The sequence below is a fragment of the Poecile atricapillus genome, chromosome Z, assembly GCF_030490865.1.
Source record: "Poecile atricapillus isolate bPoeAtr1 chromosome Z, bPoeAtr1.hap1, whole genome shotgun sequence".
In the NCBI taxonomy this organism is placed as follows: domain Eukaryota; kingdom Metazoa; phylum Chordata; class Aves; order Passeriformes; family Paridae; genus Poecile; species Poecile atricapillus.
In genome coordinates, this window is record NC_081289.1 from 31,122,541 (window position 1) to 31,142,871 (window position 20,331).

At 34.9% G+C, this 20,331-nt stretch overlaps 1 protein-coding gene across 1 annotated transcript in view; it reads right to left on the minus strand.

Moving 5' to 3' along the window:
* The window catches only part of LOC131572564 (cilia- and flagella-associated protein 54-like), a 101,538-nt gene that overhangs the window by 41,644 nt on the left and 39,563 nt on the right, over positions 1 to 20,331 (minus strand). The window contains 18 exon segments of the mRNA XM_058825814.1: positions 13 to 100; positions 923 to 1,120; positions 1,624 to 1,779; positions 2,349 to 2,463; positions 4,086 to 4,221; positions 4,319 to 4,542; positions 4,745 to 4,972; positions 5,623 to 5,765; positions 7,437 to 7,573; positions 7,962 to 8,180; positions 9,662 to 9,801; positions 10,749 to 10,848; positions 11,630 to 11,756; positions 12,403 to 12,492; positions 15,295 to 15,391; positions 15,820 to 15,960; positions 17,977 to 18,099; positions 19,720 to 19,875. Coding sequence (XP_058681797.1) covers positions 13 to 100; positions 923 to 1,120; positions 1,624 to 1,779; positions 2,349 to 2,463; positions 4,086 to 4,221; positions 4,319 to 4,542; positions 4,745 to 4,972; positions 5,623 to 5,765; positions 7,437 to 7,573; positions 7,962 to 8,180; positions 9,662 to 9,801; positions 10,749 to 10,848; positions 11,630 to 11,756; positions 12,403 to 12,492; positions 15,295 to 15,391; positions 15,820 to 15,960; positions 17,977 to 18,099; positions 19,720 to 19,875 — 2,618 coding nt within the window.

Here is a 20,331-nt window from a genome sequence, read left to right on the forward strand (position 1 = left end):
GTAACTATGTACCTTTTATTTCCAGCATAAAAGTGAAGATTTCCAAGTTCATGGAGAGCCTGCACCTTGAGGTCTCTCTGGTTACTCGTTTCAAGGATTCCTGTAATTTATTTTCAATCAATTAAAAAAAAGCCATTGTCATATCATTAAATCGGTTACTGAACCTTGAACAAATTTGGCATGAGTGGACATGAATTCACATGTAATTCAATGCACAATTTTTTTTTTTTAATTTATTTATCTTGTATATTTTACCTTCAAATGTATCATTTCTTATTTCAACTCACTTTGAGAGCAAAAATAAGATATATGGGTCTGTTTACCTAATCTTTTATAATTTTGTTTTTCCAGACCTCTAAAATTTCTTCCTTTTCACAAGATAAACTGGAAAGCAGATCACTGGCCCTGCTAAACAACTCTGCCTGCATACACCACAGCAGTACTCTCACAGACTCATCTTTGGAATCCATGCTGCAAATAAAACCACCTAGAGCATCTGTTGACCTAGTGCATTTGACCTGTTTAGCCACACAGCAAATACAGGTAGTCACAAGGAGCTCTGACTGTATTGAGTAAAACTATACCAGAATGTAAGATGGAAGCCAAGTCATATATTCAAATGCACAGAATCTGCTAAGCATTACATCAGATTCTCAACTGGGGATTAATCAGCATAACATCACTGAAGTAATGTTTTTTCATAAAATGAGGTAACTGTAAAAATTATGAACCAACTACTGGCTTTTTTAGGACCTAAAGCAGATTTCCTCAGTCATGAGGAAGAAGGTTGTATATTCCTGGAAACCAGCCTTCAGACAGATTCAGCTGTCTAACAGAGGAAAATAACAATGGAATAAATATATATAAACACAGGCAGAATGTTACTTCTTAGCTGTAAGCAGAAATTTATGAAAAAAATTACCTATTGTTTGTTCATAGGAAGAGATAATTACTGAAAGCTGTGACCTTGGTATTGGTCTACTCTCAACCGTACTGGAGAAACTGTATTTTTCTTGAGAAAGGTCACATGGTGTTGGTAGAAATATCACTTCATCTGCCATGTTAAATTTCAGCTTTCTACTTGAGGAGATATGACTGCTGATTGCTCTTCCAGCATTTTCTAGATTAGAAAAGTGATTTATATGATCAGTTTAGCAAAGTATTATACTATTTCTAGCACCCCAAACATTTCCACACCATATTAGTTGAACAAATTTAAAATTCCTGTGTGCCCTATCTCTATTTGGTTTCCTGTGCTATAATTCTATGTGTCTTCTAATAAAACTTATTGGACATAATTCACTGGTCAGTGTAACCAAAGGATATGTGCTCTGTTAGTGAAAATAAACTTGGGAAGATCTGCCAGTCAGGACATGGATATGGCTGCAGACAGACAGGTGACACATCTGGATGAACAAAAGTTTATCATCCAACTATTAGACAAACGATAGGAAATAAGGTTTAGAGCTTGTGCTCATAGAACTTCAAATTTAACTTCATATTCTATATTTTTTTCCTAAATGAACTAAAACTTAAATTTAGAAAAATCTGTTCCTTTCACTCTTTACTATTTCAAAGGCATATGACTTTATTAAGGGAGAAACACTTCAATGAATCACTCACCTTGTGTGTGTGCAAGAAACAAAGAAAGTAGTTTTCTGCTGTGTCTCAGTGCTCTGCTTTGATATTTAGATTTTTCTAGAGTTTCTCTAAAGCATTTCAGTGTATCATTCACATCAAGAGGCACACAAACTAAAAGGTCTTTTGCTTGATTGTGATCTAAAAGGAATTAATAATTATGGAGAAAAATTTTGTAATATATAAATAAATATTTTTAGTAAATCACCCTGTAAAACATATTTGAACATTTTCACAACTTCAAACTATAGTATAATAAAATTTTTCCCTTTTTTTCCTGTTGTTTTGTGACTTAAAGCAAATTATTAACCACTAGGAACATTAATTCTGTCAATAACAGTGCTGATTCACACTAATTTCTGGGTATATTGTGGGATATGCAAAAATTGCAACAGAAAACTGGCCCAAGACCACCACACTGCCTCACAGGTTGTAGGTCATCTGGCACCTGCTTTTCTTTTTTCTTTCAGACATAGTCTGATATATATTGAATATTGAATTGAATATCTTGACAACATTGCAATCCATCCAAAATATCAAGAACAGTAATTTGAAGAAAAAGCTCAGTTTGAAATAAAAGACACATTGTAGGAGAAGTGGAAGAACTATGATAAGGAGGAGAAACAGAATTAAAATTAAAAAATCCAGCATGAAACAAAGAAAAAACTTTGTAAGAAAATAGAACACAAGATACTGCATTTTGCTCTTACCTGTAGAATTGTTATTTGTCTCAGGACTGAAAAAACGTCCAGGAAAAACCCCTTCACTGGCAGAACGAGCAACTGGCAGCTGTAATTTGTACCCTATGTAGTTTCTGCAACTCATCTAAAAAGCAGGAATTGTTTCATGATAACTGAACAATGTTAAGAAAATTCAATGTTTGGCTCTTACAGCTAAATATCTATATACTCTGTCATATGACAAAATAAAAAGAGGACAAATTAAGAAAGACACCAATGGCCCATAACTACTCTTGTCAGTAAGAGGTGAAACATTCACACCTAAATATTGGATGTAAGTGCTTCAAAGTGACTGCACTAAACTTATCTCTTATTTGATATTTGCCATGATCATGAGAAACACCTTGAAATTCTGCAAATATTGCACCTTATTTTCTCCAGATGAATGCATGCTTGCACAGAACCTGTCACCATAAGCATGCCTAAAGGACGTTGCCTCGGAAACACAATGTAAAGCTACATCAGGAGATACAAAATAGCTCTAAGCAAGTAAAAACAGAGCTTTCTCCGGCAGAGAAGCAAACTTCCAGACTCCAATAAAGGACCAATCCACGACAGACTTTTTATTTTGCTAATGTAGTTACACCACTTCAGAAGCACAAGGACCAACAGAAGTAGTTCTAGACTCTCTGAATGGCACTGATTGATGAAATGTAGCCATAAGCTCCAAATTTCTTACCTGAAATCCTTACTACTGGCAGCTAGCACTAGTCTTTAATCTGTAAACTATCTTTCAAAACTATGATTACTCTTTGACAGCTCAGTTACCAGCATTATGAAGTGGTTTGCTATGGTGCCCTTTTGTAGATAAAGTACCATGTTCTGAACAGCTGGGCCAGAGAGAGTCAGCAGGAAACAGAGAATACAGAGCACCCCAGCTGCCCTTGCGAGCCACCAGTGCCTTCAGAGTCCCTGCAAACCCTGAGCACCAGTGTGCTGTCTCTAGGCAAGGCAGTGGCTCCTCAACCCCATGTTCATGTTCATGTTCATGTTCATGTTCATGTTCATGTTCATGTTCATGTTCAGAACAAACCTGTTTCGTACTCCAAACCCCACTTCTCTCTCCTCTCCCTCAAGTCCTCTCTTTACATTAGTAATAGAAACAGCCTAAAAATACCTACAGTGAGACTGACTTCAGCAAAACTTCTTAGCAAGAAACCTTACATTAAAAAAAATAAAAATGAAAAAGGAAAATTCCAATTTCTAATAGCTAATTCAATGAAAATTTTCCAAGTGGCGCTTGGAAAAAGAGCCATGGCTTTTAACGAGAGGAACTTGCTGTGCTGCTTAGGGATTTTTTGGTGGTGATCAAGTTTTTTAGAGTTTCTTATCAGCATTGTCAGTGTTTCATTTAACTCCATTTTATTAATTTTTGGAGCGGTGTTCCAATATAGAAACAAAGCAATATCCAAATAAATGTTTTAAGATTAAAAGAGTCATCAAGAAACAACATGAAATTATATTTAGGCTTATAATATGGAATGGGTTTGTTGTGCATGGAAGAAATGCCTTCTGGGTCACCTGCTGCTCTTGGAATCACATCATACAAGCCTTTTCATGCACTTAGATCAATTATGTTCATTAGTTTGTTATAACTGACTAGTTGGGAACACTGTGAGAAAGCATATTAATCTAATCAGTGAAATTGCTACTCCACATTTAGTTCACATAAAGAGTCAGTGCCCCAAAAATAAATCTGTGTTTCACCTTCCATGCGTCATCAGACAGATATTTTGTGACATGAGATTCATGGCTGTCTGGGCCACTGAACTGCTGTATCCTTTCCATCAGCTGCCTCTGAGCATACACCAGCAGTGGACTCACTTGTTCTGTGAACCTCTCACTGGAAGAAAAAATAAAGTGTTGTAATTAAGCAATATAATGGTATACTAAATGATATGTTAGCTTTTTAGTTTTTATTAAGAGTTCGTATAACTTACTGTGTAAATATGTTAAATTGTACAGCTATGTGTACCAGTGCTTCCCACTTCTTCATTTGATATAACAATTCTATTGTTTTAAGAATCAGATTACATATCCATCTCAGATCAACCACATTCACATCATCCAGGGGAGGCTGGGGATGAAGATTAGAACCACCATTCTCATCCACAATACCTCCTAAACAACTGGGAATGCAAAAGTCTCCTTCGGGATCCACAATCTACAGTGAAGAAACATTATTATACCTGTTATTTTCAAATGTGTTTTAAGGAGAAATCTATTACAGAGATTAGAAAGTACTGTAATCATCTAAAAACTTGCTACAGAGAACAACATGGAGATACCAGAATATACTGCAAGAAAGAGAAAACTCTAGTGAAAATGTGATAATAAAGAATTGTCTTAATAAAAGTAATTTTTACCTTAAGAGAACTGCTTGCCTGTAGGTCAACTATCATATCAATGATCATGTCAGAAGCAAAATAAAATGGCAACCAAATGGTGTTCTGAAGAATATCCCAGGTGATGGGAAATGCATCTGTATGGGAATGTGACTGGTTAGCAATCAACTGAAATTCTTGAGTGTAGTTCCAAAGTTCTCGACAAGCATTTTGAAGCAATGTCCAGTGGCCACCACGGTGAGCAAGAACCTGTGTATACCATTCAAAATATAATTATACCTTCAAAGTGCAAAAATTAAAAGCTTCATTCTTTTGTTGAAAAATTTAGCATAAGTAGTCTTTCAGAATTACAGTCTAGGCATTATAGAACCTTAATTTTTACCTTTTCATGGAAGCACTAATTTATAATTTATATTATTCATAGGTTTTGGTGTGAGAATAAGAAATTAAAATTTAATTCACACCACATATATGTGTGTTTTTACTTGAGTTTAGAAGTTTTTATGAGGAGAGTAGTTAGCTTGCATTTCCCTTCAATCCCTGGTTCTCCTGTTTCTAGTGTGACATTCACCAAGACCTGTAAAGGGAAAGGTAAGCCTGCAAGTATTTTCAGAAAAAATTAAAAAACATGAGAAGGAAAGTTATAAAGGTAGAATGAAAAATAGAACAATTTTATAAATTATTGTAAGTTTGATAGAAATATATATTATGACAAGTGATGTCTGACATTTCACACATTGTATTTGGATATTTTTCAGAAGGTAAGAAAACATTACTTTTAACCAGTAAAAATTTTTTTCATTTTCTGAAGTGTGAGGTCTCCTCATGTAAGAAGTAGTAAGTATTGTAACACAATGCTTAGTAATATATAGTTTAATAAGAAACCAACCACGTCTTACCACTGCTCTTTTCAAATGCAAGAAGATGCTTGTAAAATGCTTCAGTAAAAGGGTATCCGATGGAAACTGGCCCTGTTCTTTGGGGGTCTTTGTTGCTCGACTTCGACCCCGTTTATTTCTGTTCTTAGAAGATTTATCTGTAACTGAAAACAAAAAGTTCACTTGTTAAAATTGAGTTGAAGTTCTCAAAAAAAGAAAAAAACAGTCAGCTAGGATTTTCCTAGCTGCTAAGGCAGCTAAACACTTAAATGTTAGGAAATGCCAATGTTAAGGTTATCACGTTTGTAAGGTTATGATATTTAAAATATAAGATGGTTTTACTTAGGAATTGGGAGAAGCAGGGATGAAAAAAGTTTGAGCAAAATCATAATGGGTACCAAACAGTCTTCAGCGTCAAAGCCAAAGCACAATCCTCATTTAAGTTCTACGAAGGAATCACCATGGCAAGAAATCTCTTGGCAAGCTTGCAAGAATCTTTCTTAAACAGAAACCTCTTAAAGGAGAAGTTAGGAAGAAATGAAGATTTCAGAAAACTTCTGTGGTATGTGTAGGATTCCTTCATTATTTTATTCGCCATCAAATATCCCCCATGGGGAAAAGCAAAGGTTCATGGTAGTGGGGTTTGGCAATATCTGAACTATAGATTTCAGGCAGAAGCTAATTCCAAGCTATACAGCATTTGAAATCGATGGCAAATTACACATTTTATGTAATCCTTTCAATCAGAATTGTTGCAAAGGCTAAGAGATAGTAAGCAGGACTTTTATCAGGTTTCAGCCAATTTCAGTGGTTCTCAGTGACTGGTAAGCATGAAGGCAAAGGTGTTTTTGTAAAAGCAGGCTGTTGCAAAGTGAATTCAAGTGCTAGTTTTTGTCACACCTCCTTGGAGAAGGCAAAGGGGACAGTTGATTTTATCTAAGGAACTCTTGTGTGAAAAGACAGGAGAATTTTGACCTTTACTGCTGTGGCAAGAATGTGTCCCTGAAGAGCTATTGAAAAGATACAGGTACATTGACTTGTACACTATCACTAATATCTGAGGAAATCAAAGTCCTGCATTTCACAATTACCCAGAGAAGGAGCTTTTGGCTCCTGTTGGAACCTCCTCATAGGACTAAAAATAGCTATAATAATAATAATAATAATAATACATTTCAAATGCGATAGAGAAATGAAATAAAATTTCTAGAAAATAAGAAGATAGCTTCTGACACAGAAAAACACTGGGGAGAAAGCAGAGAAGGAAAATTAAATTCTACTGAAAATTTGAAAGATAGTAATAAACTTATCCTATAACTTTAAAAAATTACTTACAGAATGACTCAGGAAAATTCTGACCTGCTAGGAAATGTAAAGGAAACTACCAACCAATTACAAACCTCAGAAACTAAAAGAAATTATCAATGCATTCAGAATAATTAAGAATATTATCAATTTAATATATGTAGGTGGTGTGGTATCTGCAAACCTAAAGCTAGTATCATTAATGTTTTTTAAACTTACAAACTTGTTAATAAAGTATAGGATAAAGAATAACTAATTTATAAACTGTAACATATTTATTAATAGATTAAACAATGCTCAGAATTATTAGATATGCCACATCACTTGCTATGACTTCTGTTATACAAGGTATGCCACACAAAAATATAGAGGACAATTTAAACCTAGAAATGCCTTCTATTAACTTGGCATGACTGACTGTTTTTCCAAAGGTGGTGTGGACAACTAATGATGGAGGTCAAGACAGACAGAAATCAAGAGAAACAAAAAGTTGAAACTGATTTCAGTTGTGCACCAATAAAAATTCTTACAGATTTGGGTTTCAGTCACTTCTGACTTTTCAAGGAGAGAAGTAGTTGATTTTCCTATGTTATCCTCTACAGCATCTTTCGCCAGTACAGTACCAGAATTGTTTAATGAGAATATCTCAGGATCCAAAATATTGTAACTGCAGAATGGGAGAAAGAGAAGAAAACACCAAAAAAACCCCACATACAATATCAAAAAGTATTTTAAAATACATACACAAAATTCAGGTTCTCAGAAGTGATTACTTTCCAGCAGCTTTAGGAATAAGAAATAATGAATGATAGCCAAATGTTAGAAGCAACCAAAAAGTAACTTAGTATAGTATATTTCAAAGCTTTCATCTCACCAATGAAGTTGGCAATCAAAACTGTCCCTGATGTCCACAGGATGTAAAGAAAAACAATTTAAATAGTAACAACTCATTTGTATTTGAAAGCTGAACTGTTCATATGAATATATTGTAATTCAGGTCTCTCTGCACAGTTATCTATATTAATAGCAATCACTGATAGTGCAGTAAGACGTACCTCTCCAAATGCTGTGAACCACTAATTCCAATATTATATTGCTCTTCGAGGTTCTTTTTAAATAAGTGGTAGTGTGCAACTGCCAGATAGATATTCATCTGAGACTTCCAGGGCATCTCTTCAAGACACATTTGACAAAACTGACTTCGGGTTATGTATTTACTCAGCAGCATCACTAAGGTTTGATGAGCTAATTTCTTCAATTTATCCTTGCCTTTCCTAAACCAAAACATATGAAGCAGCAAAAAGTGAAACTCTGTTTTCTTGAAGCTCTAGAAAAGAAAGTCCTGGTAAAGACACACAGAAGTATCCTGTTGCATATCCCCAGATTTATATTCATAAGCACATAAGCATATGACATATTTCTAACTAAAAGACTTTTGCTTTAGTTGAGAAAAGCAACGGTGCTTTCCCTCTTTAAGTGCACTTAATCTTTAACACACAATAAATCCTATTTTATATTTTATCAACTTCTATACGATATTTGTCATAGTACTTTAAAAAGCTTAGCTCAGTTTAAAGTTATTTGTACCTGAATTGTACAAACAGATTATTATAGCAAATACAACGTGCTTCAAAGTCAATTTAGGAGGGTCTTCTATTATACTGTAAATCTGGATAATTTTTTTTATTGCTTTTCTTTGGTAGTTAACAACCTCCGTTATGAAGAGAACACAGTATTTCAAATCTGGATGCCTGCCTTTAATTTCCAGCCAAGGTTTTTTAGTTTCCCTGACAGATTAAAAAATTCTGTATTACTTCACAAACATACCATGTTATATGCAAACCAAATCTCATTTTTTCTTTTTTTAGTAATTAACTGTAAACTGATCCCTTAAAATTAAAATCTAAATTATTTTTGTGCCTGTTTTCCACCTTTAAATTATGGGCAGAAAAGTATACCACATACGATTTTGATTATATTATGCAGCATTACCATTATGCATGACACAAAAGAGTAGCTGATAAAAACCCAAGATAGGCTTAGCATCCCCTCTTGTGCTGAAAGCCATGGAAATAATTTTATATAAGACAGGGTTTCTTCTGTCAAGGAGGAATAGTAACATTTTTAGATGGCTTAGGTGAATATTTAGAAGATTATATGGAAATTTTTTAGGTTGTTTAATACAAATATCTGCCAGAAGAAGAGGTGAATGAATATCTTTCTTTTTTAATTTTTTTTTTAATCAAAAAACAGGTTTTCTGGAAGCTACAGAACAGATAGTCCAAAAAGACTAGTACAAGGACCACAAAAAGTATTCTGAAACTACTTGAAAAACAGGAAACAATAAATACTTTTTATTAGCTTTGTAACAGGTAAATTCCCCAACACAGTTTGAAAAGCATTATAATACACAGATTAACAGAGCTTTCCACCTTGATGAATCAAAATGCTTAAGCTAACACAACTGAAACACAATTATTGTTATTAATTATTAATATTAGTATTAATATTAATTATTATTAATACAAATACTTGAAATCTTTAACAGCTATTTTCTTAAACAGAAATGCAACAGATTTTGTTTCCTTGAATGGAAAACAATTTTATACTAAACTAAATCAGAAAATTGATAGGCCTGTGCAGAAATTAGTCTCTTCAATATAAAACAAAAATTAAAATACACACTTAATTGTAAACTAAATTTCAGTCAAAATCTTTTTTTCTGTATATAAGTCTGACAAATGTGTTCATTTACTTTTGTGCTTCTGGAGAACTCATTGCATCTGGATTTTTCATTAAATACTCTCTAAGAGGTCCTTTCTTAGGCATGTTTTTTTTTGTTGGTTTCTTCGAAGGTGATGCCTTTTGTTTCCTTGAAGGTGAGGTGTCCTTTCCCTTTAAAAAAAATCTTGCATCAAAATATTAAATATACTTCAAATAATTATTTATACCTACATTATCAATTACTTGAGGTATAGAGCAGTTTGGCTTATGTAGGAACAGAACATAAAAATATCCTGCAAATGGTTGTCAAACTAAGGTGGCACAAGAAATATTTCATCATTTTTCTGGAAATTACATCAAATGCCTGACACAAAGAACCCAGCCAGGTCCCTAAACATTTCCATAAACATCTTTCATCTACTAGTGTTTTCATCACAGAAACAATGACAGTTCTTTTCCTAATATTCAAAGTAAAACTTTGAAATGCAAAAGCTGAGATAGGAAAACTCTTTTACTAATCTAGCTCAGATTCTACCAGTATTACAACATTACTAGAGGATAATGTGGGAGAAAACACTTCCTCCAAAATAATATAAATCCATTAACATTATTTGTATCTTCCAGTAAAAGCAAAAATTTATTTTAAATTAATTCTGAACAAAAAGCCTTTATTGTGCAATTAGAATATCTGCACAAGGAGTTAACCAAGAACAATTATTCACAAAAAAAGTGCAAGTACATATTGTACAAAAAGGCCTGAGCTGATTTCCTTTTCTGAATGTGATGGGATCCAAGACATTTCCTATTACCACCATGTTATTATAAAGGCAGTAAGGAAAGGCAAGTTTCTTCTGATTTTGGAATGCCTTATTCTGATTCATCTCAAATTCTCAAAACTGTTGGTCTTTCAGATGAATCCCATGCCAACCTTTCTTCCTGGTCTTAGGAGTCCAGAGGTCAGCTGTGCTCAGTCAGAGGACTAGAGTTTCCATCCTAAATTTTAGCAACTATGGATGTCTCCAGATGAGGTTTTTATGAGACAACTTTTAAAAATTTATTTTGTTCTTATGGTATTGCTACCCAGTAAAAACACACAACTCCTTCAAAAAAAAACTTACCTTCTGAACTCCTGAAGCACGTGTGCTTTCTCCCAGAGAAATTTTGAGAGATTTTGCTTGTGCTGAAATTCCATCAGTACCAAAGAAGTTCTCATTCCTCCTGAAAAAAAATATTTTTAAAATCATCATCATATTCATCATGTTAAACTCCTTTCATAATAAAAGACTATCTTTGGGAACATATAGAGCACAATATGCAATTTCTATTTCATTTGCAGTTTTAAATTCAGAAGGTTTTCTTTTCTTCATCCCCTTCAGAAAACAGGAAGTGTTAATTTTCAAGGTTTATTATAGAAATCTGAATTTTTGAGTAACAGCTAAATCGCCTTCCTAATGCCTAGCAAAACAAAAGTTTTCCTTATTACTCAAATTATGCAACAGAATTATGCACAGAATTTCTATTGTTTTGGTCTCTTGTAATCACAATTCCTGTTCCCTAAAATATACATCTCATTTTCACTGTTTTCCTTTCCTATATTTTAGAAATACTGATTTGCTTTTTTAAAAAGAAGATCTTTTCAGGTAAGTGTCTACAATTTGGCTCCATTTATCTTTTCCCCATAGAATTTTTTTTGACACTATCATAGGCCCTGATCAGTTTGCTTTTGATCTAACCCATTGCACCTTCCCAAGCTATGCCACCACCCCATAATAATATGGCAAATCACCAAAATATTACATCTCCATGTACGGTCAAGTCACAATACAGTATTTACTGTAGCTGTACAATCCTCTGTGTTCATGGAATTTCTGCAGACTAGGAGTCAGGGAAATTATTCCTGATGGGTCTTCTGACAGGTAAGATTTACAGTTTCTTTTGTAACTGTGACTCTCATGAGCCTAAGTAGTAGTTTTTCACTACTACTGTAACAGAGATCTACCTTTTCAAGAAATCTTCCATACTGTCTGCCCACTCCAGAACACATTGAAACTTCTCTTCATTCAGGACTTTGTGCAAAAGTTGAACAAAGAACTCAAGGAAACGTTTTTGCCCTTTGAATTTAAGCACTGAAATAAAGTAACAAATAACACAGGTGTTTATGGTGTAACAGGAGTCTGAGTTCAGCTAGAATTACAGCTATGTATGTCTCAAAGCACTTACTTATGTCATGTTGTATACTCATAGTGACATTAATGTCAGGGATACACAATGGCAGTTGTTAAATGTTTCTTGTGACTGGGCATCCAGAATCACAAGCTCACTCTATTTAATACACTCCTAGAATTACAAACATTATAGAAGCAGAGATTTCTGTGAATTCTTCGTCCAGTAAAATAATTTAATGTGGAAATGGGGTATCTCAATTTTAAAAGAACATCCCATACAAAGAGAATCTTTGAAAGCTTGGCACATTTTTTTTTAAAATTTAATTGTTTCTAAGGTTATTACAAAACAAACATGATTTAATTTAAAATATTAGTATTTTATATACGTAGCATCAACACCCCAAATAATTGGGGTTGCATTCACTTCTCAGTGTGTGTATACTCAGAACTTTTTATAAGCTATGTTTCACTTGCTTTTGTGTATTTGAGAACCAAATGAAGATAACATTCCCAAGAGCTTATTCCAAGCAAGAATGAGATTGCTTTACTGACAACTTTCTGAAGTAAAGGGGCCTTTAAAATTAATATAAACACCAGCTATCCCTACCTTCTCGATAAGCACGCTCTGATGTCCAACATGAAATTACAGGGTAGAGGAACAAAGAATATTCCTTTCCTGTAAGCTGTGTTCCAGGACCTGCAAATGAAATCCATTATGAAAAGCAGTGAGAACATACAATAGAAACTCCACCTATAACTGAAAATTTAAAAAATCCTTCCCTAGCACAGAATTTGCTTTTAAATCTCACTGTCATCCACAGAGAAATTCAAATGCTTGCTCTTTTCTTCTAATGTAAGTAGATGTACAACTCAAGTAAGAGCTGATGTGAGTGATGAACTTACAGTTACTAGACTAATACAGAGGATGTCTGGAGTTCATCAGAGTTCTAACAAAGAGACATGAAAATCATACGTGAAGAATAATGTGCAGAAAGGACATGTCAAAATATGTATTTAAGGCTATACAGCAAGAACTGATCACATGATACTGCTATTGACTAATGCTTGCATTCATGATCTGTATATGGGTAATGTAAATAGGTAGAAGATTCTTTTTTCTTATTTATTATTATAAATATTAAATATTTATATAAAATATTTACATAAAATATTTACATAAAATAGCAGTTAAACACAACTGCATTACCCACTAATGAGCACCAAAACAATGTTACATGTACTACTTGTTATTTTTCCTTAATAAAGAAATACAACCTACAAATTTGGTGTATAGAGAAGTCCTGTTGTTGAAAAGCATCAATGCAGCAAATCCCTGAAAAAAGTAAGATTAAAAATGCGCTCTGGAACCAGTTGTAATTGTGGATCAATAGCTACAACCTCCAGTAAGAGCCGTCAGTTTAGGTCTGTTGAATGTAAATAATGTCCAATTAAGTCAGAACAGGAAAAGCAGACTTTTTAGGAAATCCTTTTAAAGTACTCTCTCCCATGTGACAAGTTCAAAATATGTTCCAATATGCTCCAAATACGCATTTTCACAAAGAAAAATATGTCCCAAAATTTTTTAATCGGGAAAATTTGAAATTTCAGAATTTGAATTGTACTGTGTGTGAAATATTTTGGTTTTCTCTTCTTTTGAAAGAAGCAGGTTCAGCTCTTTTCCATTTTTCTTGTAGACTATCATCAATGGAACGCTAAGTGCTGCTCCAATTATAAAGATTTCCTATGACAAGGCTTTTTCCAAAATATTTTTAGCAGCAAGCCCTACAGGTGTGCACATTGCCCTAAACCATTCATACATAATTGTTCGGACAGTTGTCAGTTATGCATACCTACACCAAAAGGCTTCTTCTCAATTTGTATCCTGAAACTATTGACAAATAGGCTATTTCAACAACAGAACAGACTTCAGTCATCAATTATTTGCTAGCTACTGAAAATGTGGGGTTTTTTCCTAACTGATCAATCCATTAATTTAATTTCTATTAAGTAACCAACAAGATTTTCAATTAACTTACAGAATTCTTTCCTTATGTGACTTGTTCTACAGGAATGTAGGCATCAACATGAGCAAAAATGAAGTAAAAATTATTGCACAGATTAATGGAATTTGACCATCAGCCCTTGTCCTATTTTTCACAAGAATGCTTCCTCTTCGAACAAATGTATATACAGATATGATGGATGACAACTAGAACATGAGGGGTGTGCAGCAAAGGGCAGTTGCATACTGGGCTATACTAGAAACAGCAAGGCCAGCAGGTCAGGGGACATGACTATTCCCCTCTATTCAGCACTTGTGAGACCACATCTGGGTTACTGTGCCTGGGTTTAGGCACTGCAGTAAAGACACCGACACAGTGGAGTAAGTCCAGTGAAGGACAGCCAAGATGATAAGGAGCTATAGTGCATGACAAAACAAGAACCTGAGGGAACTGGGTTTATTCAGTTCTAGGATAAGAAAGCTAAGAGGAATCCACACCTTCCTAATAGGGGGAATACAGAATGTGGAGACTGTCCTCACTGATAGCACAACAGGCAATTGAAAGAAGCCAGAAATCAGAAAATTCCAAACACATATAAAGAAAACCTCTCTAACCATAAGAGTGGTTAACTATTGGAACAGGTTGCCCATAAGGGTTGTGAAATCTCTTTCTCCAGAAAGATTCAAAGCTTAACTGGACAAGCCTCAGAGCAACCTGAACTAATTGAACCTGTTTTGAGAAGGGGGTTGGAATAAATACCTTCCAGAAATGCCTTCCAACCTACATTATTTTACAGTTCTATACTGAATCTATCTTGTACTCCAAAGAGTACAAGATACCATGTAAATATAATGGGAAAACATCAGTAGTGTCTCTGAGTTTAAGTTCTAACCAAATTTTCTTTATAATTCTTACTTGTTAATTCATCTAACTTAGGCAGGATTATAAGCCAGAAAATTCTTGTGCTTGATCCAGACTCTAAGATATGTTAAAATTCGTATATTCATTCCTGAGTTAAAAGGTAGTTAAATACTAGTATGCATGCAATTCCCACACAAGAAGGACAATTTATGTTAACTTCCTTCAGGGAGAGTTTTCTCCACTAAAATTTCCTGCAGTGGTCATTACTACGAGCATTGGAAGAGTATTAAGACAAGTTACAAATAGGCTTTGAACATAGCATTTTCGGATATAAGGAGATAAAGCAAGGCTAAATAACATGGAATCCAATTCAAGCATATTGGAAGAACATAGGTATTTGCAGAACTGTTCATAAATGAATATTCCTTTCAAAGAAGAAATGAGTGTTCCAGTGTAAATTACAAAAAATACAAATACACACATCACTCACTACCAGGTGATAATTACCAAGATCATTATTGCTTTGGTTGATTCATCATGAAAGATATAAAAGTACTTCTTCAGTAAATGTTTTTTTTACAAACTATAGGAAACTCCACAGACAAAGGTAAGAAGTATTTCAACAGTACACCCACCTGGTTCTGTCAGTTTGAGGAGACTTGATTCAAGACTACTCAGATTTTCTGCTGCTTTCTTCATTGCTGCTAAATGGGATGCCCATGAGGAATGGTTCTGAAATATTGAATACTTTGTTATGAAAGCTTAGCTTTAGCTAAAATCAGCTTGTCAATAGTAGAAATTAGCTTAAATCCCAAGTCTTCTAAATCTATATTTTATAATTTCATCAAATTGTCTTATTTTTTTTTTGTGGTGAAATAAAAATTATGTTCATGATTTTTTTAGCACAGCAGATTTTGTCAAGCATGGGGACTCCCCACCTCAGGAGGTGTTCAAGACCAGGCTGAATGGGGCACTGAGCAACCCGGTCTAGTGGAAGGTGTCCCTGTCCAAGGCTGGGGGTTGGAGCTAGATGATCTTTAAGATCCCTTCCAACCCAAACAATTCTATGATTCTAGAACAAAAATACTAATAAATCTAGTCTTCAAAATAATAGAATACAGAATTTAGAGAAAAGAGAAAGTAAAAACCAGAGAAACTACTTTTACCTCTTTGCCACTGTGTGCTCTTTTAGTTTCCACATTTCCTGATAGGCCAGGTGAAACTGCTGGTGAGATCAACAATTTTTTCCCATAGTTAATGATAATTACTGCAAGTTCATATTCTTTCCATGAATGTAGTACCTATAAAAGAATCATCTGTTATACATTTTTTGGTTTACATAATATGCAATATTTCATTACTGTCTACTTATAACTGTCAAAATGCAGGAGTACTATAAATAGAAATTAATTACTCAATATGCAAGTTTCTTTTAATAAAAAAAAACACAGGACTGTAGATATGTAAGATAATTGGAATTGCAGATCTGTTATCTATGCATTCTACTTCTGCTTAGCTTAACCCTCAGAGAATAGAAAGATTTACCCAGAAGTATCTATTGCTGTGATTGACACTCTCCCTGTTCTCAGGCAGTACTGCTATCAAAGAACATAAAGGGTAACTAAATGATCCTCATTTACCTCTCTGGTATCAAGTGCACATTTTAAAATCCCAACTGTATTAGTGAAAGGACTGGTGAAATTTATTTTTAAATTACGAAATTTATAAATTAACAGTGTAGCAAATGTTTTTAGATGGCTTTATCTTCTTCAGATAGAGTTCTAAAGACCCAAGTGCTTCTACTACGTGCAAGCTAACTTCACATTAAGATCTTCTTTTTTTTGATCCTACGTGTATAGATTACCTTAGGATAAACACAGTACATGACCTGACTGTAAGTCAAAAGAAAAACATATACCATGCTTTAATGAGAAACCTTTGCAATTCACTCATTCTCTTTGCTATTCTGTATGCTATCCTGTTGAAATTCTATCTCTAAGGAAAAAAAAATCAGCAATATAAGTAGGTAGACATTAAGCTGAGGAATCCAACAACAAACAAACACTTAATCAAGGTTTCAAGTCATCTAATATGCTTTATTGGCCCTGATAGCAGTCACCTGGGGCTCACGCCTGTGGGGCCAGGAGCTCCCTCTCAGCTCAAGTCTAAGCCTACAGTCCCTGCTAGCTCCTATATGGCAGGAATGTTGTCCTCCAGATTGGTCCAAGTTATGCCTGGGTGTGGCAATGGATCCACTAGACTGGGCACCTGGCCCATGGACCAGCTTCTGAGCTTGACATCAGACTGTTCCCATCATGACAGACCAGCCTGCTGGGCTCTGTCTGACCTGGCCACCTCACCAGGCCTTATCATGATCTGTGGACTGACTTCCCAGCTTCAAATCTGACCTGCCTCATCACCACAAATTTACTTGATAATCTGGATGCCTGGCTGAACCTCAATACCAGGCGCTGCTCTGCCAGCCATGGCATTGCCTTTGGCTCCTGGCCTCACAGCCATGCTGGCCTTTTTAGGGTTATTTGATACTGATCTGGTCTCATGAGGTAAGCACAGAGATTCAGCTCCTATGAAGACCAAGCTGAGGAATCACCAGCACAGGGGAATACCTCAGATCATTAGCCACAGCTCAGCTTCAGTATGAGCTCTTAGCTGAAGCGTACCCAAAGCTAGAGGAAATCTGGCTTTTTCAGTATCACACATTTCTGATAGCGAGTAATGAACTGCAGCATGTTTCTAAACACGAGGGAAAAAATCCAGTACCGTCATTCTCCTTATCTCACTGAATAGACTGAGTACCTAAATCATAAATGTCATCTACAAATATGTATTATGGTTGAAAGTCAAGGTGTTGTTATTTCTGCCAGCATGCAAGACTAAACAGTATAAAGTCTCTTGCATCTAACTAGCAACTAAAACAGATATGTTAATCTGATTAAAACTACAAATATGGTTTATTTGCAATAAATAAACATTTAAACTTACATTTTACATGTACCTTATTGAAATTAGTACTACCTTGCATGTAAAAATATACATATAAAAATGTAGATCTGATGACATGGACTAATAGTTATAGATTCTTTCCAGAATAAATAGAAAAAAGTCAAAATGCATTGTTATAAAAATGCACTGATTCAAAGATACTAATAAATATTTGTATGCTTTTATTATTAAAGATAGCTGGATCTCTAAGATATCATTCTGAAGGCCAGCTTACTAAATTTCTTTTTTTTTTTCTCTAAATGACAAGAGCTATATCTCAAATTCATCTCTAAGCACAAAAATATGAACCATACCTTTGCTGTATGATATGAAGTACAAGCTATCATATGCTGAATACTCTCATAACATCCTTCCTGTCTCCTCTGCAAAGTAGCACTTGGAATTTCTTGGAGAACAGCCAAGCATTTAATCAGGATCTGAAAATACAAGGGTTAAAAAGAAAGTTTGGAGTCTGAAGCATACCTAGAAGCTTGTATCTCTGTACAGCCATTTGTATTTCATGGTGAACCTTGAAAATACTTTGAAACCTAATGAATAGGACAAAACATTAGCTGTACAAGTGCCAATAATATAATTTCCATTTAACTGAGCAGTGTCAGGATTTCAACCACAGCCCTTTGGAATAAATGACATGTTCACATAAAATCCCAGATATTAGTATATAAATACATGATGGATATTTTAGCTGATTTAACCAACACGGACTCCAAGAACGTTTAATTCAGTGAGATTACATAATCCTGTTGGAGGACTGTTTAAAAATATATTGAGATGGTAAGAATTTCAAATGAAAAAAAAGAAATATTTCCAGTATGCTGTAAATATAAAATGCTTCTTTCCCCAATTTTGTCCATAAGAAATGAAAAGAACATGTGGATAAATTCTTTTTCACTTTAGTTATGAAATCTGAAACAGGAGCCATTTCCAGTGGCTGTACCAGTACCTTTAGCTGGAGACCACAGCCAACAATGTCTTAAGCAAGAAGCTATCCCTGTATTCAAACTGCTGATTTTATTTTTTTTTTCTAAGGACTCCTGAAAACTTCCCAGGGCCCTAAGTGCCCCAGTAGTCCCCCACTGGGGACTACTTAACTTGAGATCTCCCCTCACACCCTCTGCCCAGGGCCCAAGAGTGCCAATCAAGCTCAGGCACAAGCCTCCAGAACTGCTGTGCTGGTCTTCAGTTCTTTGTCCTGGATGGACCTTGGAGCTGTGTTGTAGCTTTGTCTCCAGCCTCTGGCTTCAATTCCTGCATCTCCTGACTTTTTGTCCTGGATGGACACTGGGCCAGCCCCCTAACCTCACGTTCTCTGGACTGTCAGTGGATCCTCTTACCACCACCCTGCTCTGTCTGCCATACTCAGATGCTACTGGTCTGTGCCTCACCTGCAGTGCAGTCACCTCATCCTTTCTCACAGAGCCAATATACTATTATTGCTGCTACCTAAAAAAGCTACCTAATTACAGGAAAAAGATTTGTGTATTTCCACTGTGTGCTTGCTCAATCTAAAAACCACATCTGCTGCTTCATAAATGGCATGGGAGGATAGGTACTCTATTTTTGAAGAAAAGGTGTTTGCTTCCGGAAAGACTGCATTATCAAATCACTGAATAGCTTTCTTTTCTTTAAGAAGAAAACAAAACTGTATATGAAGCAAACATTCCAAATTTAAAAATTAAAAAATAAAAAAAGAACCACAGGCAAATGCTGCTTTTGTTTCCTCAAAATTGCCATCTGCAAATAACATTCAAGTAGAAATTACATTGTAGATTCTGCTACAGTTTAAAATACCAACAATCACGCTGAAGAAACAATCAATACTCTGCAGTTACTTCACCATATCTGAGAGCAGAATGTGTGCAGCTTATACCTAACTTACATGCATTGGGGACATATAAAACTCTAAAAGGCTTTTCTTTCATCAGCTATTAAGAAGGCAAACATAGATATTTATCTCTCCAACTGTACTGCCTATTAAAAGGTTAATTTGAATCACTGCAGAACCTGACAGCTGCTATGTCTTAAAATGCTCTCACCTGAACTACTGGCACTAAAAAAATCTTGTGATAAATAAGTGGGGCAAGGAGGCCATAACATTGTACAACAGACTGCAGGGTGTAACTTGCATTGTTCAACCAGTTGCTAAGTTCAATTGCCACAGTCATTCTTTCACATTCAGCTAATCTAGCAACCTGTAAAAGAAAAACACATTTTGATTTAAGTATGCATTCTGTAGTTTAAATCATTTGAGAGTGGAAGAAGACAGATGTTATTGCCATTTAAAAAGCAGGATAAGCAGCAAATAAGATGAAAGTTTAAAAGCGAATTTACATTGACACCTGTTAGAAGTATATTAAAAACAAATTATTCCTGATACTAAAGGAAACGATTGCTCTTGATCTAATTGTGCCCTCTGAGTTTGCCCATATAGTTTATAAATTGAGGCTGATTAATAACCTCACACTATGCGGAGCAGAAATTTCACATGCTAGTCTCTCAGAGTAGGTAGGGGAAGGATAATTCTTCTTTGCCATCAAGTTATCTGTTGCAGTCCTTGCAAGTGAGAGTTGATCTTGTAAAGTCACTGCATAATGAACTGCCCACATACTTTACAAGTACTTCAGCAAAGAAAGGAACAGAATAGGAAT